Source organism: Muscardinus avellanarius (assembly GCF_963383645.1).
Source record: "Muscardinus avellanarius genome assembly, chromosome: X".
NCBI classification, from domain to species: domain Eukaryota; kingdom Metazoa; phylum Chordata; class Mammalia; order Rodentia; family Gliridae; genus Muscardinus; species Muscardinus avellanarius.
In genome coordinates this window covers 10835911-10860730 of record NC_137792.1, presented here as the reverse complement: position 1 = coordinate 10860730, position 24820 = coordinate 10835911, and the positions used below count along the sequence as shown (strand labels likewise).

The following is a 24820-nucleotide window of genomic DNA, read 5'->3' as shown; positions in this document are numbered from 1 at the left end:
CAATGTGCCTATATCAAAACATTGTGTATATATATATATATATATATATATATATATATATATATAATTTTTGCCAATGATACCTCAATAAAGCTGGGGGACATAGCACTGGAAACCCTCTAATAAAACTAAGTTAACAAAAATACATATTTATATTTCCTTTGTTTATATATACAAACTTTGGAAAGATATCTAAGAATGAAAAGTTGACCTGGTAGATGGGGGAAAGAAATGATAGGAGGACTTGTCACCAAGTCCCTTTCCATATTCTTTATATTTTAAACAGATTGGGAATCAAATGAAGATAAATTTAAAAGCACAAAGGAGCCAGGAGTGGTGGCACACGCTTCTAATTCCAGGACTTGGGAGGCTGAGACAGGAGGATTGTGCAGGTCCGCAGCCAGTCCCAGCTAGTTAGTGAGGCCCTCTGCAACTTAGTGAGACCCTGTTTGAAAATAGAGAATAAAAAATTGGGCTTAAGAACACTATGCTTTAAGTTGAATTACTTCAAATGGATGTATGTACATTATTTTTCAATAAAGCTTTTTTAAATAAAGAAATTCAACAATGTAAAAATCATGGCTCAAGATAAATATATCTGAAATTAAATCTAGAATTTTTGCTACAAAAAGTACAAGGATACAGCTCTGCTAAAAAGATGTGCTGCTAAGCAAACTACTCGTGACCTGAGACCTCAGCCAGCTTTCCGTTTGTTCATAGCACAACAACTATACTCAGTTCACTGCTCACAGGGCTGGAACCAAAATCTATTTAAATTCTATGAATGTATAATAGATTGAAAGACTGGTAGAAAGAACAATAAGTAACAGTTCAGATGAACATAAAAGATTTAATCATTAGCTTTTAAAATCTGACCATATTTCTTAAATGGCCAAGCCATCAATTAACATTATTACTTCATCCTTGAATTTTGTTTACTATATTCATTATCTCAAAACACCTCATTCTCAAAAATAACAATTTAGTTGGGGGGGGAACAAGGGCTCTTTTTGGTGTTATTCTGCTTCCTTGTTCAAACAGAGGAAAAGACTACATAGCTTTTAACTCCTTCTCCCCAAAGGAGCTTGTTAAAGTATCCAAAAGTATGTGAAACTAGCTATACACCTTATAGCCACCTGCATATTTGTTTTTCTTTCCCTTTAGACAAATGATAAAGGACTACATGGGGAAAGTAACGTGAGTCACCAAAAATATTTCTACCCCCCAAAAAAAACCAGTATAATTTGTCTCTGCTGGAAGGGCAAAGACCATCTAATACATATTAGAATATGTTTATATAAAAAGTAGAACTTATGGAATTTTTTAAAATTACCTAAAAACCCCATAATTTTGTATAAGCAGGGGACTATCATACATGCACTCATGCACATACATACACAAATCAGGGAGCAACTGTGTCAGAGAGCTACAGAGGCATCCATTCTTGCCTAATAGACATTCTCCATAGACTACCAGAAGCCCCCAATTAAACAGAGGCCCATGAAAAGCAGAGAACTACCGTACAGTTTCTTCCCTGTATGCATTCGACAGATAAAAGAATTTTAAGAACCAAAATTCTTCAAAATGCACATCTAGTTCCCCTCCTGAAATTAGTTTTCTTTATAACTTTTGTCCATGCCTAAAAATCTGCTGAGCCATGAAAGCTACAAGCCAGAGAAATAGAAGCTGAGCAGCAAGGAGAGATGTTGATCAGAGTGAGCACTGAATCAACAGGCTGGACTGGTTTACCTGGGAGCAGAGGACGAAACCCACACACTCTAGGCCCAGGAGCCCCATGGGAGAGAATAACTAATCACCCAGGTAATCACAAGAATTTAAGAAATGCCCCTGTGTCCTGTCTTTGACTTCTATCATCTTGTAATGCTTCCAACTAAGGTTAGAGGACTCTAACAGGAGCCTACAAATAAACTCCGTTTATTTAAACATTTTCATACAAATTATCATGCTATATCCCATAATTGTGTATAATTATGTGGCAACTAATTTTTTTAATATTTAAACAGTTCCTGGCTTTCTTGGTTTATTTTGTTGTTATTTTGGTTTTAGTTTGGTGATGGAGGTTAAACCCAGAGTCTCATTCATGCTAGACAAGTGCTCTATAACTGACCATCAGCAACAGCCCCGTTTCTAGATTGTTTTTAGGAAGAGAACAGCAGGTATCATAAGTTGTCATTATACGAATCATAATGACGATGATGATAATGATAGTGGTGATGATAATGATAACCATAACAACTCTGATTTTTGTATTCATAACTAGGATTGCTAAGTCTGTAGCTAAGCCCTTCTATAAATGGCCCAACATTGTGGATTCTCTGAGTTTCTTTTGGAATAATCAAGATCATTCTTCATTTGACCAAAAGTTTTAAACCCCTGAAGGAGTTCTGAATGAGATTTTTGGGTCCTCATATTTATTTCACAAACTGTTCTTTGTTCATTATACCTTGACAATGTCCAGCTACTAAAAACACAACTTGAATTATTTACTGGGGAATAAAGCTTGATTAAAGTAAGTAACTTGGCTAACATTTTGTGGTTTAGTTTGGCTCTATCTAAATTTTACCTCTAGAAGATCAAGAAGTGTTGCTTATTGCACCAAATGTGGTTTTAGGGAGAAGAGAAAAGTAATTATAGATTCATCTGGTGTCGCGATGTGAAAGGTCAATTCTCAAAGTAATTTCCAAGTATGAGGATAAAATATTATAAAAGTTCATTTTACAGAGTTTGTAAGGAACATAGGCTAATGATTTAATTCTATACACATCCTTATTTATTAACATAAAGAGATCGTTTACCTCTATCCGGCTCAAGTCACGGGGTTGCTGGTTTGATGGCATTGACTCAGAATAAGAATCATATAATGCACACTCCCGCTTGGGCTTAGGAAACGCTAAGAAGAAAGAAAAGAAATGCATTAGTAAACTTACTATAGCCGTAGTGGTATTTTCTAAAACCATTTTATGTTCTGGTTAAATATAACAAAATCGTCTATTTCCTATATACTACCTATAACACTAATCATGATGAAGTAGCATTTTAAGTTATTTACATAAACATCCCAGTAGTTCTATCATCCCCTTTGCACATGGTGAAACTGAGGAACAGGAAAGCGAAGCAACTTACTCAAAGTCATTCAGCTGGTAAATGAAGAGCAGGAACTTGAACCCCTAGCAGTCCAGCTGAAGAGACCATGTTCTCTGCACCTCATGTTACAACCTAGTAGTCATTTTCCACATTAATCATCACTATCACAATATACTAAGTATTAACTACAACACTGGTATAATTTATAAGCATTGTAACCATGGTGATACTTTGAATGTCATAAATATTAATAAAGGAAAAATGCTTCATTTTAGCTCTTGTTGGAAATAAACAAGATCCTATAATGATGTAGGTCCAAGATAACTTTATAAGAAACTTTGGTTAGCAGGACCAATAAAAATAAAAGCATAAATGCTTGCAAATTGACAAGGATATAAGAATCATGTTAAGAGTTTCCTTCAACATACAATAGTGATGGTGGCTGTTTACTTGATAGCTGAATTAATTAGCACCAGGAAATACCATGCTACTTGGGGTAGGTTAAATACCTAACATCCAGACTATTTCTTAGGACTTTGGCTCATCGCTTTATCACAAATTATTTTTAAAAATCTCAACACCTAAAAATAGTCAATATTCTGCAGAAGAAGAGCAAATTGGGGTAGTAATAAACAGAAGCTACAAATCAAATTTGTCAAGACAAGCTCTCAGGAAGTAAAAAAAAAAAAAAACTTCCTGCAGATCTGTGGATGGAACCCAGGGGCATTTGACCTCTGAGCTACACCTCCTGCACTATTTTTTATTCTTTATTCTTTACTTTGAAACCGGGTCTCACTGAGTTGCAGAGGGCCTCACTAAGTAGCTGAGGCTGTCCACGAACCGAGATCCTCCAGTCTCAGCCTCCCGAATGCTGGGATTACAAGTGTGCGTCACCACGCCTAGCTAGGAAGTCAAAATTTTAATGTAACATTTAAAAAAAATTTTGAGGGGATGGCTACAGCAAGCCGAGGTGAGCCACTGCAGAACAGCCAGGCGGGATTTCTCCGCGCAGAGAGCATCTAAAGCTCCCAGTGGCCGAGCTCAGCACACGCTGCAGGGATTCAGAGTGGAAATCAAAACCAAGAGAAAAACGCCAGCCCCACAGCCGAGGGCGTAGCAGCGGCGCCATATTGCCACCGGCGGCAGCAGCACCGAATTCAGCGAGGCCAATACAGCTCCATCTGCGTACTCAAGAACAGTGAGTCAAATTGCGGGCCACAGAGGAGAAATCCCAGTACTGTACTCCCTGGGACTTGACCTAGTGGGGGAGGGGCGGTGGCAGAGATATCACATCATAGGAGAACGTGCAACCTGGTACCCCCCACAGTCTAAAGCAGCCTCTATCGACTCTCTGGGTCGGAGACTCTGTGATACAACCCAGTAAAGGAGTAGTGGGGTCTGAGATACTACTGACTCGAGATCCAGAGCACCTTAAGTGAAGTCATAGTGACCCAAGGGAAGAACCCAGAGAAGGCACAAACATCCAAAATCATGGGAAAGAGGAATAATACTGGAGCAATGAATGCTCACAACCCCACAACATCAGAACCCGATAAAACAGAAAATCAGAGATTTCTAGAAGATCAAATCAGGAAAATAACTGTAGAAATAATAGAGGTGCTTCGAAAAGAACTCAGAGAGAGCCAAAAAGAGATAAAGGATGCAATTAATGAAGTAAAGGCCTCAATTCAAAGCACAAACAACCGATTAGAACACATGGAGAACAGAATCTCGCTCTTAGAAGATGATCATTCCAAAAATGAACGCATAGTTTCTAATCTAGAAAAAAATATCCGACAGCAGGAATCTGATCTTGAAGAAATATGGGCCCTTTTTAAGAGAGCTAACCTAAGAATAATTGGAATAGAGGAGGGAAAAGAAAGTGAAACCAAAAGGATCAACAATCTCTTCAAGGAAGTAATAGCAGAAAATTTTCCAGACATAGAGCAAGAGGTCGATACACAGGTCCAGGAAACTTATAGAACTCCCTTTAGACAGGATCGGAGAAGAGGATCCCCACGCCACATAATTTTCAAAATGACCACTGTGGAAGCCAAGCAGAGAATCTTAAAGGCAACAAAAGCAAAGGGCCAACTGACATTCAGAGGCAAACCAATTAGAATCACTCCAGACTTCCCAAACCAAGTCATGAGAGCCAGAAGGGCTTGGAGTAACATATTCCAAACTCTGAAAGAAAACAACTTCCAGCCAAAAATTTCCTACCCAGCAAAACTTTCTATCAAATTAGATGGAGAAATAAGAAGCTTCCATGACAAACAGAAACTGAAGGAATTTATGTCTTCAATACCAGCACTAGAGAAAATACTCAAAGAGATTAATTACAAAGAAGAAATAGGTAACACACTCCAGAACTAGAGAAACAAGATTTTCCATCCAACAGACAACTAAGATTGGTTATCTGTGGAGATTCATTATTTATGTTAGTCTTTTACCTATCTCTAAATTGTATTGTTTGCCTTTATTGTTGTTAATTTTTAGGATTTCTAGTTGGAATATTAATATACCTACAGATATAGCAATTGGAAATATTTTATCCAATTCTATTAGTAACTCTTAACTCTGTTTACATTGTGTTTGGATATACAATATGTTTTTTATTTTTTAGGGAGTTTGTATACTCTTCTGTTACCTGTGCCATTGAAATCATAATCAAGAAATCACTGCCAATTTCAATGTTGTGAGGTTTAATGACCCAGATTTTCTCCTAAAAGTTTATAGTCTTAAGATTTATATTTAGGTCTATTATCTATTTTGAGTTAATATTTGTATATGGGATTAGGTAAGGGTCCAATTTTATTCTTTTCCATGTAATTATTATTTTTTTAACAATATTTAGTTAAAAGATTAATATTTCCACCACCAAATGTTCGTGGAAACCTTGTCAAAAATAACTTGACAATATAGGGAAGAATTTAGCTCTAGGCTTTTATTTAACTCCAATGGTTTATATATCTGCCTTTAGAATAGTACTACACTGTTTCAATTATTGTAGCTTTATATGGTTTGAAATCAGAAAATATATATCTTCTAGCTTTGTTCTTTTTCAAGATCGTTTTGGGTACCTAGAGTCCATATTCCATATTAGGATAGATTTTTTTTTGAAAAATAAATATATAAATATATGATAGTTTCACCTAAAAAAATAGAAAAAAAATATTCTCTGGTAAGAAAGAAAGTAAAAAGAAATATTGAAATGTTATCTTTAAGTCACCAAAAGCTTGGTATCGAATGAAACTGTTATGTGAGATTATCATTTTTAATTTTAGATAAATTGCCATAATACTAGATGTCAACTACTAAGCCAAGCATGGGAGGGAGGGATAGGGAGAGAGTGGGGTGGGGATTGGGTGGGGGCTGACTGGGAAAAGTGTGCATGTATGTCTACAAAAGTATGTATCCTACTATGATGTATGAATACAGTGCACCAATTAAAATAAAATAAAATAAAATTAACAATTTTTATAATTAAAAAAATTTTTGAGATAAATATGAAAAATGGATTGGCCTCAGTTTTAACTGTACCTACCTTTCCACCCCCACTAGAGATTAAAATGCATATATCACTCTGAAGCCAAGTACTGACCCAGCTGGGCATGATGGAGCATGCATATAATTCCAATACTTGGGAGGCAGGGAGAAGAGGATCACAGTTTCAAGGACAGCCTCTGCAAATTAGCAAAACCCTTGGCAACTCAGTGAGGCCCTGTTTCCAAATGAAAAATTAAATAGGGCTAAAGCTGTAACTCAGAGGCTGAATGCCCCTGGGTTCAACTTCCAGTACCACCAACAAGGAGAGTGGAGGAGGGAGGGAGGAAGAAGTGAAGGAAGGGAGAGAGGGAGGAAAAAGGAAGGAAGGAAGGAAGGAAGGAAGGAAGGAAGGAAGGAAGGAAGGAAGGTAGGTAGGTGCTGGACCAGGTATCAGCTACCACCACATGGAGTTAAATACAAGCACCTTAGTGTGTTCGTTTGTACTCCAGTCTGAATTTCACTGACATCAAATGGGACAAACCATGGGCTATGGTAATTTTTTAACCATATCTGATGGTGTTTCCTGGGTAAAATGCAGCCAAACACCTTTCAAAGCACCATTCCTCAATCCAGCCCCAAGAGCAATTTTAGCCAATAAAGATTTCTCTTTCTAGTTTGCCAATCAGTGCTCTGACTGGAACTATAACATCGATGCTTTACCATTAGAGGATATCGTGCAGAAAGGTAGCACTTTCCAAAACTACAAATGACAACAATTAACTGCAAAATCTTGCTGCAACATGCCTCCAATACTCCATCTCCCCTGTCTCCTCTGCAGTGCAAGACCCCTGCTGCTCCTGACTGGATTGCTACCCTAACATAGTCTTGCTTAACTTGCTTTCCCTAATTTATACCCTAGCCCTTCAAACCCCATTCTCTGGAGGGCAACCAGTGCAATCATTTCAAACAGCAAATCTGACTTTTGTCACTTCCCTGCCAAATTCAGGTCAATGCTACTACCCACGATTTGTTCCCTGCTTATTTAGCCTCATCCTGGCCTCTTATTTCTCTGTGCAGGCCAGCCACTGCAGCCTGAAATGTATTCCTCTTGTGCTCCCAGCTCTCTCAGTGTCTTTCCAGCAGACCTGCTGTTCCCTCTTTCCAGAGTCCCCTTCTTCCTTCTTAGCCAACATAGCCCTTAGATCATCCTTCACATCTCGACTCAAATATTGTGTGTGTGTGTGTGGGGGGGGGGGTTACAGGGGATTGAACCCAGGAGTATTCTACCTCTGAGCCCCCCCCAGCTCTTATTTATTTATTCATTTATTTAACCTGCGATCCTCATGTCTCAGCCTCCCAAGTACTGGAATTATAAGCTACACCACCACACCCAGCAGCCCTTTTTTATTGTTTGTTTTGAAACAGAGTCTTCCTGGGTTGTTGAGAGTCTCTTTACATTGCTGAGGCTGTTCTTGAACCTATGATCCTCCTGTCTCAGCCACCCAAGTAATGGGATTACAGGAGCATGCCACCACACCCAGCTTCAACTCAAACATTTAAGCCAGCCTTCTAAGGTCATGCACTCTCTGGCTGGACCTGTACATTCCCTGCACAGATGGTTTCCCCAGCTCCAATGACATGGTTGTGAATTGTTTTAACATCTACATTATAACTACCCACAAATTTCTTACGACAAATGCAGGTAAGAACTCTTTAATAATAACATTCACATCACAGATAATAACACAAAGCCTATCAAGAAGACTCAAGATTTTGTTAACAAGCTATATGGCAAAGAAGTTTCTACCAGAGTCCACTCAGTTACCTAGACATAAAAATATCAAAGGGATCATGAGTAATCCACCAAACAATCCAATTTATCTACCCAACTCCGCCCTTTAAATTTTCACTGTTAGGGAAAAGGGATTACTTCTATGATTACAAGTAAAATGGCATCAGACACAATCCCTATTTTTTCACCTATTAAAAATAAGATTGTGTGGTTTTGAATACATGATAGTATCAACCACATTTATATGAAACAATAGTGTTGAAAAGTAGATTAATTTTTAAAAGACTAAATACAGAGCAATTAAAAAATGATGGAGCAGCCGGGCATGGTGGCACAAGCTTGTAATCCCCGTGCTTGGGAGGCGGAGACAGAAGGATTGTGCAGGTTTGAAGCCAGCCGCGCTGGCATAAGAGACCCTGTTTCAAAAATATAAAATAGGTCTGGGAGAGTAGCCCGGAGGTAGAAGGGCTTCCAGGAACCCCAGTACCACCAAAAAATATATAAATAAATAAATAAATATAAAAAATGATGGAACAGCCGGGTGTGGTGGCACATGCTAAGACCGGAGGATTGCAGTGCGCGGACAGCCTCAGCTACTTAGTGAGGCCCTCTGCGACTCAGTGAGACCCGGTTTCAAAATAAAGAATAAAAATAGGGCAGGGGCTGTAGCTCGGAGGTCAAATGGCCCTGGGTTCCATCCCCAGACCCACCAAAAAAAAATTTTAAAAAGAGCTAGAGGGTGTAGCTTAGAGGTAGAATTCCCCTGGATTCAAAGAGGAGGGGGCAGAGGAAGCAGCAGCTGCGGCAGCAAAGGAAAATTTCTCATCAGGCCTCTTTGAAGGCGCCTGGGGTCTATGATATACAATAATGCCTTACCTGCTTGCAGGTACTCTGGCTGCAGAGTTGGAGGCAGGCCCTCAGGTAGCGGGTAGCCATTCTTCCGTGCCACGATGAGATGAAATGCAGCACAGAACTCTGGAAGAGTCAGGGCTCCATCACAGTCAGCATCACTAAGTTCCCTAAATACAATAGACATCATGAGTACCTGCCATGAGGCTTAGGCCTCAAATATGCTAATACAACTCCCAGGCTCTCTGGTGGTTGTCCTACAAGATCCGCAAGCCTTCTTGGCTAAGCCCATTTGGAATCTCAGGGGACCACTAAGAACCAGGGCAGGGGCTGATCAAGGACATTGGCATCAGTATCATTTTGTAAATAAAAATCTCAATTCCTTGAGTTCTCTGATAGGTCTGTTTTATAATGCTTAAAACGTGGCATGAGATACTCTAGCACACAAAAAAAGCAATACTTGGAATTCCACAAGTGAGCTAGGTCATTCAATAAATGCAGGCTGCATGATGTGGAGAGCCCTAGACGTGGTGCTCAAAACAGGCAGAGGAAGGGTGGACTCAACCACTATGCAGTTTTACCCAGAGCACAGAAATCTGTCCTTCATTTTTCAGATCCAAGGGAAAGCCTTGAACTTATCAAGTCACACAAATTTTTGTTGCAAACTGTTCTTTGCTGGAGAATTCCCTCTTGGGAAAACACAAATAAGCTCACTGAGTATTGACTGAATTGTGTTTTAAGATAAAACTAGCAACTAGGGAAGGCTGGAAGCAGATAAGACAAAAAAAGAAGAAAGGCAGGGTCTTGAAAAAAAGCTTATCTTCACTTCAGTCACTACTTCCCACTAAAAAGCACAGACCTATTTACTCAGCACAAAAGAAAGCTATTTTCCGAAGGAACTAAGACCCCATAAGCTCCAGCATCTCTTAGGTGAATAGAGACAAGTATCCTTGCATTGGGACAAGTAGAGATAAGGCTTATATAAAATAATACTAGGAAGGTTACTATTGGAAAGAAAAAAATATCTCCAAGTTAAGCTCCGTAACTTTCCTTTGGAACATCCTCTTTTTTCTCCTCTAATTTAAAAATGCACCAACCCTAAAATGGCTGCTCCACAGGCTAAATAGTCAGGGAACTGCTTCATGAATGTGTCTCAAAAAAAGGAGGATTACAAGGAGGAGGAGGACGAGGAGGAGGAAGAAAGAAGTTGCATGCCGATAACATTAAGGCTGGGAATTCTGCCAAAATAGACTATTCTTTTCAAAATGATAATTTATTTCTTTCCTAGCTTTAAAATCTAATATAAGGCATTTTGTTTAAAAATTATGCTAGGGTATATTGTGGAAGAACCTTAGCTCAGCTCAGAATCTCAGATACACTGACATGCATAAATATTACTGGAATTGATTTTTAATAATATGCACAAAATATGATATGCAATCATAAGTCCTATCGTAATTTTGGTTAACTCCTCATGAAACACTATGTGAGTATTCTAATATTTTAATTGTGTATTTATAGCAGCATGGTCTCCTGCCCAGTCATAGGAAAGAACAAGCCCCCACACAGCTGGAAGTTTATGGTGCCGAACATTTTCACAGATGCAAAGAACATCTGTGAAATCTGGACCATCCTGGCACAGCCCTTCTGGAGCTAGATCCTTAGGAGCAAGGTGTAGTGGACACTGTAGCTGCTGCAAGGCTAAAATGAGTCTCATCTGAGAAACATGGGACAAATTGACCAAGCCCAGAGGCACCTTGAATAGTTAAATTCAACTTAATTCCAAAGTGTTCCTGGGCCTTCTGATCACTTGGCTTTATAAAATATTATAAGTAGTTTCACCAGAAGTGGTGGTATATGCTTGTAATCCCATTACTTAGGAGGCTGAGACAAAAGGATCACAGGTTCAAGGCCAGCCTTAGCAACTTAGTGAGACCTTCAACAAGTTAGTGTGACCCTCAGCAACTTAAAGAGACCCTGTTTCCAAATAAAAATAAATAAATGAATGAATAAATAAATAAATAAATAAATAAATACGATAAACTGGGTGTGGTGGTGCATGCTTGTAATCCCAGTACTTGGGAGGCTGAGATAAGAGAATCACAGATTGGAAGCCAGCCTCAACAACTGAGCAAAGCCCTCTGCAATTTAGTGAGACCCTGTTTCCAAATAAGAAATAAGATAGGGCTGGGTGTTTGGCTCAGAGGTAAAATGCCTCTGGGTTCAAAATCCCCAGTGCCATAAAAACCTGAATTAAATAAATATAAAAAATACGGTGGAAGCATAGCTTATAGGTAGAATGCCCCTGGGTTCAATCCCCAGCACCAAAAAAAATACAAAAGGATGATATGGATGATAATATGGTACTATTTGGTATTGATTGTACTCACCATATATAAGAGAGTTCTGGAATGGAAAGCTTTGATTTGGTGAAGAAGTTCTTGGCCACTGAACCTGTCAAAAGCCATTGTTTAAGTAAACCATTATTTATCTAGAGCAGCTTTTATATTTATATGCAAGTGTACCACCATTTTTTATTCAGCAGTCTGTACCTTATAAACACAAACACATTTATTTCTCAAAATAACTACAAATCACAGGACTAAAAGCAATATATGGCTTGTTTAATATGGGCAAAGCCTTGGGTTTGATCTCCAGCACCATGAAGTTAATTAGTCAATTGATTACTTAATTAAAGCAACATATAAACAGCTTTTCAAAGAATATATGGGTATTCAAAAGACAAATTTCAAAATCATTTAAGTAAAAATTTGTTAAGCACATATATTTGAAGAGTGGAAAATAATACTCATTCATAGAAGAAAAACAATCCAAAAAAGAAAATTAACATCATTAATCTCACCTGAAATAAAACAGACATCTTGGGAAGTCTTTTTGGTGAGATATCAGATCTCTTTGAGGAATTTCCCCCAGGAATCCTTTCCTTTATTCATTGTAAATTTCCTTATTGCAATTTAAAGCAGCTAGTCATTCCATTGTATGTGTTACATAACTCCAAGTCACTCCTTTGCTTGAAGTGGCAGCCCTCATTGGCATTGCTTTCTGTTTCCAGCTTTTGGCACATATATTCATAATCCCAAAGCCTTGATTCTGCCAGTGTATACCCATAATCCCAGCTATTTGTGAGGTAGAGGCAGGAAGGTTGGTTCAAGGCCACCCTGGGCAAATTAGCAAGACCACCTCAAATTCTTTTTTCAAAACGGGCTAGAGAGGTAGCTTAGTGGTAGAACACTTGTCTAGCCTCCACAAGGCCTTGAGTTCAATCCCCAGTACCACATATACAACGGCTCAATACAAATACCAAAGAACAATTCAGTCAAAGCCCCAAGCTCTGTTCTAAACTAATAAAGTCAAAAGTCTTCTTATGGCCTTTAAAATAATGAATTATAATGGAATCTAAATCAGACTTATTTTTCTTTGGTAGATTATTGAGGGTCAAAGGCAAAGTAATCTATAAACCAAAAAGCTTCCTTGCAATCATCCTGAAAATAATGCTGACACATTACTCTTGTCCATCAATGCAAATGCCTTGTCAAACATTTCTCAGAACTGTCTTACAAGTCTATTTTATGTGTGTGTATGTGTGGGGAGGGTGGTACAGGAAATTGGAGCCAGGGGCATTCTACCTCCGAACCATACACCTAGCCCTATTTTGTTTTTGTTGTGAAACAGGGTCTCATTAAGTTGTTGAGGTCCTAAATTGCTGAGGCTGTCCTTGAACCTGCAATCCTCTTTTCTCATCCTCCCAAGTATTGGGATTACAGATGTGTGTCATCACACCTGGCATCAACTATTTTATAAATCTAAAGTTATAAATACATTCTCAGCTCAGGTTAATCTTCATTTCCCAATTGGATTTCCTTTATTCAAAGCACACTTCGCTCAAACCCACAGCTAGAGACCTGGCCTGGCCTTCAGAAAGTAAAGAGACAGTTATACCGTAGTGTCCCAGAGAAGTAAGTTGGAATCCATAGGGAAACTGACAGCTAAGGAGTTCACTTCTGCTCTGGCTGTAGCTGGGTGAAGGAGAAAGCTGAGGAGGCCTCCTCTGATGCTGACCCATGAGAAGCATAAACCATGCACTGGAACCCACATCTCAGCCCCACGGCCAAGCCATTATAAAAGAGATTCCATTCATATGCAAATCCAAGAACAGTTAAATATAAAGAGAGTATTATCAGGGACTAGGAGGTGGAGAGGCCAGGAATTGGAATAACTGCTAATAAATAGATGATTTAGAGCGTGGCAGGCATGGTGGTGTGCTCCTGTCATCCCAGACTTGGGAGGCTGAGACAAGAGGACTGCAAGTTCGAAGCCAGCCTCAGCAACTTAGTGAGACTCTCACTAAAGGTGAGAAAACTCTGTTTAGCAAAACCCCATTTTCAAATTAAAAATAAGGGCTGGAGGTGTATCTCAGACATAGAATAGACCTGGGTTCAATCCCACACATCACAAAAAAATAAGAAGAAATAGATGGGTTTTTGTTTTGTTTTGTTTTGTTGGTGGTACTGGGGTTCCTGAAAACCCTTCTACCTCCAGGCTATACTCCCAGACCTATTTTTTATATTTTTCATTTGGAAACAGGGTCTCTTAGGCCAGCAAGCCTGGCTACGAACCTGCGCAATCCTCCTATCTCTACCTCCTAAGCGCGGGGGTTACAAACCTGCGCCACCACGCCTGGCCAAAATAGGTGATTTATTGGTGGATGATGAAAATGTTCTAAACCTGGATTGTGAATATAGTCTGCATATATACTAAAACCATGGAAACCAGGCATGGTAGCACATGCCTGTAATCCCAGTACTTGGGATGCTAACACAGAAGGATTGCAGGTTTGAGGCCAGCCTCAGCAATTTAGCAAGCCTCTCAGGAACAAAGTGAGACCCTATTTCAAAATAAAAAACATGGTTTTGGGGTATCACTCAGAGGTAGAATGTCCTTGTGTTCAATTCCTAATACCACAAAGAGAGAGGAAATGTGAATGATGAAGACTTGATATTAAGGAATCCATGAAGTTTTTTTTTACATGCCAATTAAGTGTACTTATGTTTTGAAAAAAAGACTATCATTAGAGATAGATCCTGAAATGTTTTTCAAGCAAAGTGGTGTGATAATCATATTTGAAAAATCATCTGGGCTGAGAGGAAACACAAATAAGACAAAAACAATATTGGTTTTGTGTGATAGGCACATAGTAGGTTGTTATATTAGCTGGTCTAGTTATTGTCTATGTTTGAAATTCTACAAAATAAAAAGTTAAAATAAGATAAAATATTCCTATTTGTATTTGGCCAAACATCTACATACGCAGTAAAGAAACTTAACCTGAGCAGGGGATAAGGCTAGTAAATAGTCACTACATGCAATCTAGGTTTTGCTTTATTTTTTCAAAAATCATGTTAGTAATATTAATTTGCTGTATCTACACTACTCTGCCTCCCATAAAGCTATTACCACCAATCAACAAGTGATGTTTTACATTTACTTATACAAATATATCTCCTTTACACACCCTGAAATTTTCATAGAAGAAAATTAGTCTTAGTCCAAACTTCAATATGTCAGGTTACAATGATTAAGAACACACTGACATTCTTCAACATTAAAGTATAAAAAAGAAACTTTAATGAGTTTTTCTTCTGGATTCTACTGTGTCACTGTTTAGTTTCTGGCCTGATAAAAATGTATGCACAAAGGAATTAAATCAATTTCCCACAGCTTGAATTTTACATGGGAGCTCAACAGGAATACATATATCTGAAAAGAATCCAGAAGAAATAACATGTGGAAAAATACTGACCAGTTTTCCTCCTATATATTTTAATTCAGAAGAGAAAGATGGCAGGGTGTGGTAGCCCACCCCGGTCATCCCAGTACTTTGGAAGCTGAGACGGGAGGATCACAGATTCACGGCCAGCCTGAGCAACATAGAGAGGCCCTCAGCAACTTAGTGAGACCCTGTTTCCAAATAAAAATAAAATAGGGTTGGGGTGTAGCTGGGAGGGGTGAGAGAGAGAGAGAGAGAGAGAGAGAGAGAGAGAGAGAGAGAGACTGACTATGAGAGCACAAGTCTTAAACCAAAGAAAACAAGAATGAGTTGGAACCTCTGTGGTATATAAAATATAAGGAGACTGTTGACACTGACTCAAGACAAGCAATGTTCTGTCCTTGCTCTGGCTCTAATATAATGAATAAGCCATCTAAGGTGTCCCCTTGGTGCTACAAATTACCTTTTTAAGAACTGCTTCAGGGGGAAAAGGGGGGTAACTCATGAAAGCAGAAGAGAGATCATTAGGATAGAGAGTGATCAGCAGGAGGGAGGAGGGAAAAGTAAAGGAAGGAAATGGGAAGGGAAATTGATCAAAGTATGTTGTATTCATATACAAATAGGCCACAACAAAAAAGTTATTCTGTATCATATATACCAAGAAAAAAATAAAGGACTGCTTCCAGCTAATAAGGTACAGAATCTGGACCAGTTTTCCCCAAATTCCTATTTAACCCCTCTGAAAGGAAAACAATTTTCCCAATGTCATTGCCAACTTGTTTTTCTGCATGGCTTATAGTTGATAAGAAATTCTACCTTAGAGGAAAACAAATTGAAATCACGAAAGGTTGTCGTATTCATTTTGTGGAAACCATCTCTCAAGGTGTTCACCATTATTCATATGAGAACAATGTCTGGGGAGCCTATGCTCTCACCTGAAATAAAGGAGCTCGGGTCTGGCTGGAGGGATCGGAACTGATTGACATAGTACTCCCGCTGCTCCTCTGTTATCCTCCAGGGTTCTTCGGGGTAATTACTGTTGTTATCCTGCAGTTCTCTCTCCACTGAAAAGGACTTTAAAAAAATAAAAAAGATATGCTCAGAGAACCTGCTGTTAGTGAGATGAAATAGAAAACTTAAACACCAATATTATGCATTGTACTTAATTTTTTCTCAAAGGAATAAACATAACTGAATCATAACTAGAATGTAACTACAACATAAACTTATGGGTAGACAGCAAGATTTAGACTTTTTTTATATTCCTCAAAGTTGTTAACAGGACTGAGCATAAAATATGCAGCACCTGGTGGATAGAAAAATCATTTCCAGTGTTATGAAGAGAGGGTAAATAAAAGTCAATCGTTAGCCAGGTGTGGTGGCACACACTTGTAATCCCAGTATTTGGGCATTTGGGAGGCTGAGACAGAAGGACTGTAGTTTGCAGACAGCCTCAGCTATTTAGTGAGGCCCTTTGCAACTCAATGAGACCCTGTTTCAAAATAAAGAATAAATTATTCACCATTATTCAATCTTTTCAAGATATGTGAGTGAGTGGACAGTAAGATAATCTGGATTCTTTTGAAACTGTGAACAAAATCCACTAGAACAGCTATAACCACAGCATTTTTTCTGTTGCATTCATACTGTATACATATGAGAATCAAACATCTTCCATTCAAGTTCACCAAGTGCTATGTGTAAGTGTGTCCCTATCACTCTGAGCTACATTATGAAGTGGGACTATAATGCACCAACAAAAGCATATGTGTATATATATATATATATATATATATAGTACTGGGGGGTGAAACCCAGGGGCTTTCTACCGCTGGGCTACACTCCCAGATCTATATTATATTTTTATTTGGAAACAGGGTCTCTTAAACCAGCGACGCTGCCTTCGAACCAGCATGAGCCTCCTGTCTCTGCCTCTCAAGCGCGGGGATTACAAGTGTGTGCCACCTCGCCCAGCCCCTATTTTATATTTTATTTGGAAACAGGGTCTCACTAAGTTGCTGAGAGCCTAAGTAGCTGAGGCTGGCTTCGAACCTGTGTGATCCTCCTGTCTCAGCCTCCCAAGCATGGGGATTACAAGCATACGCCACCATGCCCATATCATAAAAGCATATTTTTAAAAACTCCATTAACAAACATATCAATGTCAATCACTAAGCCAAACATGAGAAGGAGGGAGGGGGAGGGAATGAGGCAGGAATTGGCTAAGGGCTAATTGGGTGATTGTGCATGTATGCCTCCACCATCTTGGACCCCATTACGATGTATGACTACAATGCACCAATAAAATATAAAAAATTAAAAGTGCTAAAAACAAAACAAAAACGAAAGCAAAACAAAATATAATGATAGGAATATGTCAAAGGGATACGAGATCCAATTCAAAGAGTCCCAATGACCAAAGCTAGAAACAATGTGACCAATAAGTTCAGTACTATAAGAGTATAACCCAAAGAATAAAATGTGTACACATTCATAAGTGACATAAATAAAATGATGAATAAACAAATTTAAAAATACTCTGATTCAAGTCCTATGCCCCAAGATCCTACATAAGTGGCAAGTCAAGATCTCTGACCCTGCCCTTCCACGTGTGTGGGTTTGGGATAAACTTAGAAATAGAGCTCAGTGGTGAGAGCTGCGGTCATGGGACCACAGGGAAGAGGGTTACAAGGGGTGCATCAAACCTGCCACTAGAGGGCGGGCACGTCAAATTTGAAGATTTAAGAGCCCAGAAAACTGAAGCAGTACAGGAGAAAACAAAAGCCGTGCTGGGCTTTGGCAGAAAAAGAAAGAAAGAAAGAAAATGAAAAAAATAGTGATGCAGTTAGAGCCAGGGCTTTGTTCCATCCTTCCCGTCTACTCTAATACTAATGTGCTGCTTGCCAAGGGCCACTGTCGTGGAACCAAGAGGTGAACAAAAAGGGGGAGGGGGAGGAGGAGCATCAGAACAAAAGACTAGAAAACAAAGGAAGATATTACTGCTAAGGAGCCATCAAATCACCTACTTCTGTGCACACAAGGAATTGATCATTGGAAGGGCATTCTACTCACTAGCCCCAGAAAAGATAGCCGGCCATCTCTAGCCCTTCCCAGCCCCACCCCCGCACACAGGACATTCCAGAAATTAATGCTTCCCTTCTGACAATGTGTGGAGGAGAAAAAGAGACTGTAAAAAAAATTGGAGCTGTGATATAACCTAGGGATGTTATCTTTGAAGTAAATTTTCTACCACTTTAACAACTGAAACCTTGGGTTTCAGGCTAAGGGTGCTTTTTGAGAAAGCTGGGAGTTTGAGACAAAACACCGCAGGTAGAATGGATATTCCTAAATTGGGCATGGTGGTGCATGCCTGTAATCCCAGGACTTGTGAAGCTGAGACAGGAGGATCACAGGTTCAAAGACAGCTCCAGCAACTTAGTGAGACCCTCAACAACTTAGTGAGATCCTATCTCAAAATAAAAAAGTAAAATAGGGCTGGGGGTCTAGCTCAGAGGTAGAATCCCTCTAGGTTCAATCCCCAGTACCAAAAAAGAAAAAAGAATGGATATTCCTAGCAGCGCCAAGTAGGGATACACCTAGCAAAGAGGCTAATCTTCAAAGAAAGAATCTGGGTCTTTTAGGGTGGTCAGAAGGAATATCACATAAAGAAGTTGGGCGCAATGTGGTTGTTAGTCATTAGTAATCAACTTTCTTACCAGATGAATTTCCCCTAACTGTAAATCAAACCATTTTTAAATGTCCAGGAAGTCACTGTCCATTAGTTAATACCTTAACTTAGCCAACTGCTTTGACATTTATAAAGCATTTCACACATCCCTAGCTCTTTTGAGTATCTCAAGATCTTTGAGTAGTAGGCATAGCAAGTATTATTTATCATCCTTTTTCCAGAGAGCTTAATGTTATGCTCCCATATATGCTAGTAAAACCCTGCAAGCAGCAAATAATGGCCATCTCTATTTTTAATCTCTTGTTCAAAGTCTGGTTCCTGCATATGAGGATTTTTTAAAAACTGGGTTATATCTTTCTGAGTTTTTTTTTTAGAAACCCGTATCACTCTAATAATAAATGAACAATAAAAAGAAAGCAAAGAAGATTAAAAGTCAGTCTGAGCACTCAACAGACAGCATGACTTTCTGAAACACTCCCAGCAAATTCCAAAGCCACACCCACCCTAGCAGCACCTTTGAATGAACCCAGATGTTTACCAGGGTTCAGAGGTAGAACACGGGGTGGAGGGCCATCAGCTGGAGCACTATTGAACTACAGGCCTTATTGTGACTTGGAGTACTCACAGGAGCACTACCCTCGGGTCAGTGCTAACAGGAACAACTGGAGCAAAGTACCCTAACAGCTAGACTGGTTAGGAGAGACAAGAATGGATGCTTAAGTGTGAATAATTATGGGGCCAGTGATGGTTCATGAAGCAAGCAGGATACAGATGGACCTGGGTGCTTTCCAGGTCTCTTTGCTGAGTGTCGGCTTACTTGCCCCGGTTCTAAAATGGAAGCTACTACTCCCTTAGAACACATTCTACCTCCTGGTAATAAAGTTGCAGTATCCACTTGTGGGTGTCAGCTCTTTTTCCTGACCTATGGCCACCTGCTCTTTCCTCTCCACATTGCCTCACACCTAAGTGGCATCAGTGTCCCCTTAGGAGGTCTCAAGTCTATTCCAATGGCAGGAGTGAGGAATGAACAGGACAGGGTGATAGATTCCTCTGCATGAAAGCCTACAGAGATGATCTGCCACCTAACAAAACAATCCACCTCCTCTGACTTGCCTTCAGGACCCTTGTGATCAGCCTTTTTCTTGCTCACTCTCGACAGGCTTATGATTGCCTATGTGCTCTCTCCTCATGAGTCAAATTGAGGTCTTCATCCCAGGAGACTCTTCTTATGATCCCAGCCTTCTCAAATCCTACCCACTCCTCATGCTCTACTGTCCTGATGGGCTTTCTATGACCTTCTATGTCTACAGACACAACGGAGGGTACTGCCTGCCCCTCACCCTTCTGCAGAGGTGGAACCAGCAGTTGTGTGTGCACCAATGACCCATCTCATGCTTGATCTTACTCTGAGTTGGAGTAAGGGTGAGTGGACACACAGTGTGCTGGCCTTTACGTTATTCTAGCATGGAAAGCTCTTCTCTTGTAAGAATAACTTAAGTCAGATGCTAATTCTTAGGGATGTAGAAAAGAAATATAAAGATTAACAAGTAGCAGAAGCAAAACCTGAAGAGATGCAGTGGGCTCATGATGCAGAGTAAGAACCAGGTGAGACTTAAAGTTCTGAGTGAGTCAGAAATAAGGATCAGAAGAACCTGAGAAGTAGGTAGGGAAGCAATATAGAAAGTAGGAGGCAAGGAAGGCCATTAGTAACTGAAAGATAAGTAGGCAGTGAGGCAAACTCAAAGTAACTAGGGTGAGGACCATAATGGCAGAACAAACATGAAAAGAACTCTACCCATATGGCCCACTGGGCCACCTGCTACCTCTCATTTCTTAGATACCCATGAGAACCCCCAGCTTTCCACTTTTTTAAGAAAACCCAAGCAGGCAAGGAGAGTCCCTACATCCTAAGACCAAAAAGACCTATGGCAAGGACAAAGGGCTTATGAACATTGTATAGCCCATATATTCTGTGGCCCTTCGATCACTTTCATTAAGTATGCGGGCTTACTTCCACTTCTTTCCCCTTGCTTCTCACTGTATATTTTAAGATTTTAGTAAACCAAGTGATTTGAGCATCCTTTTAAAATATGTTACAGTGGATACCAATAATATGAACATTTCAAGTATTTTGAAATATCTTCACTCAAGTTTCAACGAGGGCTAGAATTACATCAGATACTCTTTTGTCCCACTTATAGTACCTAGCAGGTACATCACAAAAACTAAAACATATGTGGGGTCCACTTACTGACAGGCTTTTAAGATATACAAGATATCATAAGATACAAAGTGGTATATCTTGGGGGGTACAGAGAATTAAAAATCCAGGGGCATTCTACCTTTGAGCTATACTCCCTACCCTAATTTATTTATTTTATTTTACATTGAAACAGGGTCTTGATAAGTTATGAAGGGCCTTGCTAAGTTGCTGAGGCTGATGGTGAATCTTCAATCCTGTCTCAGCCTCCTAAGTACTGGAAATACAAGTGTGTGCCACCATGCCCAGCTATGTTGTTCTTAAGGGGAAAAAATCTATGAATCTGTTTCATATTTTAAAGTCTGAGCCCTATCAAGAAAAAGTCATTGTCTGTCTTCCTGTACTTCATATATGGTCGAACCCTTATGAGGGCTCTCAAGTTCCATGTCTACTAAGTATATTAAGGACAGTTAAGTGCATATAGAAGGAGCAGATGACATACCATACACCATGAAGCTGAAATATTCTAAAACAAAGTTATCTACTACAAGAAGCAAACTCATTTAAATAGTGACCTGTTTGTTCATTCATTCAAGAGATACTGTTAAATAGCAACAATATCCCAGACCCTTAATCACTAGGGATACACTGATGGGCAAACATATTCTTTTTCCCAGGAAGCCTAAAGTCCAGCAAGAGATAAAGACACATCAGCAATCTCAAAAGAATAAGAAGTGTTTTAATAAGATATGATACTCTAAAGGTTTTCTACTAAAAAGTTTGGTTCCCACCCACATTAGCATCACCAGGGGACTTGTTAGACATACAGACTTTCAGGCCCCACTCCACAGCTAATGAGTCAGATAGTCTAAGTGTGGGACCAGGACTCTGATTTATCAAGCCCTATAGGTGATTCCAAGCACACTCAAGTTTGAGAAGCAATGCCATAAGACATGCAGGGCAAGGCAAGCAAAGAGAATGACATTTTGCAAAGATACTGAAATAACTGAAATATAGGATAAAATGGCTAACTCCTAAAAGTAGTTTCCTTGGGCTGCTTAGAGACAGAGCAAACTGCAAGTGCAGCATGGATATCAATGGAGTTACCAGACAGAAAGCAGGTCCTAAAGTTAACAGATGCAGAATGTGTCTAAAAGACACCAGGGAGGGAGTCACAGATAAGAAACAGTGCAATCAAATAATCAAATTCCAGTTACAGGAAGATAATTTCAATGAGGAGAAGGGAGCAGGAAGGACCAGTTGCAGTCCTATCAGCAACCTGGAACAATATTCAATGTGGCCCAGAGGTAAGAAAAGCTAGGAGAGGGGAAAGTCACATGGCCACAGCCAGCAAAAGTCCTATTTATTCCAGACACTTCAGCTCCTCTATGTCAGAAGCTGGCCATCTTACTACAGGAACCAAATGCATGGAATCATCTCTTCTGAACCAACCCCAAATCAACCACAATAATCAACACCACTTTTTGGATAGAGATCTGAAAAGTTCGTCACCTAAGAGAGAATGGCTAATTGCAAAAAACCAAAGGCAAAAACAGGAGGTGAATATACTGTAGAGCTTTAGTGGTCCAAGTTGAAGCCAGGAAAAGCTCTATTTTTGCATGCACCCTTAGAGGCCTCCCCACTTCAATTCTAGCTCTAATGGTTTTTCTGGCTGGGAACAGATATTTGCTACTTGATGCCAATTTTGAGCTCTGCCAGCGTTTTTATGAAAAAATCAAGGGGGTGGGGGAATCTTCCACATCTGTCTGCTTAAGCCACATACATATGGTTCATTATACAGTTTCTCCAGACACAGGAGAATTAGAGTTGCTTATATTTAAAACATGCAATCCTTTGGTTTTGTTTCAAGTGAAATGCAAATATTTGGCACTGAAAGTTATTATCTCGGGGGGAAATGGGTTGTTTATAATGAAAGAGACTTCTAAAGACTCATTAAAAGGTAATACTATTAGTAAAATCCCAAAATGTGACATTTATCCCATGTATCTTAAAAATTAAGCAAAACTGAATCATATGAATTGCAAGGAAGTATTGTTAGGGAGAATATACAAAGGGTGTGTATATTGTTTCAACCATAGAACATTTTCTGTTTAGAATATAATCCCACCCCTGAGACATCCTGTATATGTTGTTGCCTTAGCATCCAGCTATTTCACCTATGAGGGCATGGTGATTTCACCTATGAGGGCATGGTGATGTTTATAACAATGTCCTTTCGGTGCCTTATTAAAAATAAACCATCTGGAGAAATGAAAACTCATACCAAGCCCACAGAGAATATGTGAGGACACTTACGTTGCCAAAAACATTCTGGAAATCAGATTGCCATAGGGAAATCACTGATCAAAACATGATCTCATGAGCAAAGATATGAGAAGATGCAATTAGCCTAGAGAAAAAGAACAGCTAACGGGCTGGTGTGACTACTCTGTATTCCAAGTGAACATTGATCTGCCCTAAAGAAATATCATAGAAATTGGTCAGTCATGGGGCTGAGAAGAAAGAAGTCTTAGAGGCAACTAATGGCTGTGTTGATTTGTGGGATTATGGCAGATATTCTCTGATTAAATCATACCCCCAAATATGCCTGGTGTAAAGCTATAAATGAGTAGTGACATTTTCTAGCATCCCTTGCAGCTAGATGCAGCCATATAACTGAGTCATAGCCATTGCAATATGAGCAACAGTGACCCACAGCACTTTTGTGGCTCTCCTCTCCACTAGGAGAATGAAGAATGGCAGAGTCTCAGGGCAGAAGGAGCTCTGGTATTTGAATCACCATGTGAAGGAAAGTTATCTTCCAAATTGTTATATGAGTGGGAATATATCTATTGTAGCAAGTCATTAAAATGTGGCACATATTTGTTATAGCAGCTGTTTCCACAAATAATCTATCCTTCAAGCAAGTTCAGAAGGGAAGGAAGATCTGCTCCATACCATTGGCCCAGCCAGACCTGTACTGGAGTTCCATGGAAGCCTATGGCTAACTTAGTTTTGCAATTGGACCACCTAAGTGACAGACCATTCTAAGCCCAAATAACTTTCCTATTATAATATGATGGCCCATGTGGATTTCCTGTAGGAACAGAATGCTGATTCATTTTTATAGTAGTCTTTTCTATGTTTGCTTAAAATGTATCCAACTTTCATAGGCTTGAAGAAGACTCCCAGGAAAGATATACAGAGGTGGGAGATTTCTTGTTGTTGTTTTTTAGAGGGAATTTTTTCTGTTTGGGGGCTTAATATTTTTGTTTGTTTAGAAAAGAGGGCTAAGATCTAGATGTGGTGGCACATGCCTATAATCTTGGTACTCGGAAGCTGAGACCAGATGATCATAGGTTTGAGGCCAGCCTCAGCAACTTGGCATGGCTCTTAACAACTTAGGGCGACCCCGTTTCAAAACAAAAAATAAAATAAAATAGGGCTGGGGGTATAGCTCAGAGGTAGAATTTCCCTAGGTCCAAACCCCAGTACTACCAAAAATAAAAAAGAGATAGGGGGAGCTAGAATGAAGCTGGAGGAAAATAATTAAATAAGGAATAAAGAAAAGGAGCTAGAAAAGGAACTAGAACTAAGCAATTTTATCTTCATGATAGACCATTCTACATTATGCTCAATAAATCATGGTTATGCTCTGTTTCTTACCATTCTCCACTGTAACTTAAGGCCCATGAGGGCAGGAAATATTATTTATTCTGATTAGTGCTGTATCCCTGATGCCTGGCAAAGAACCTAGCACATAGGAAATGGTCCAAAAGTATTTGTTGAATTAGTGAACAAATAAAAACATGACTAGATAAATTGCCAATTCTCATCTGAAGACAGGTTAACATGAGCTTTCCTACCATGCCTGAAAATTAAATTTATATGCACTTATTAAAAAAGTAT

The 24820-nt window shown here is 39.4% G+C and overlaps 1 protein-coding gene across 9 annotated transcripts in view; it reads right to left on the bottom strand.

Moving 5' to 3' along the window:
- Positions 1-24820, bottom strand: part of REPS2 (RALBP1 associated Eps domain containing 2) — a gene marked incomplete at both ends in the record, with an annotated part of 264962 nt that overhangs the window by 93339 nt on the left and 146803 nt on the right. For all 9 annotated transcript variants that reach the window (XM_080719429.1, XM_080719431.1, XM_080719435.1 and 6 more), the window contains 4 exons: positions 2817-2911; positions 9263-9405; positions 11626-11689; positions 15959-16097. In XM_080719429.1, coding sequence (XP_080575555.1) covers positions 2817-2911; positions 9263-9405; positions 11626-11689; positions 15959-16097 — 441 coding nt within the window. The remainder of the gene's footprint in view (positions 1-2816; positions 2912-9262; positions 9406-11625; positions 11690-15958; positions 16098-24820) is intronic.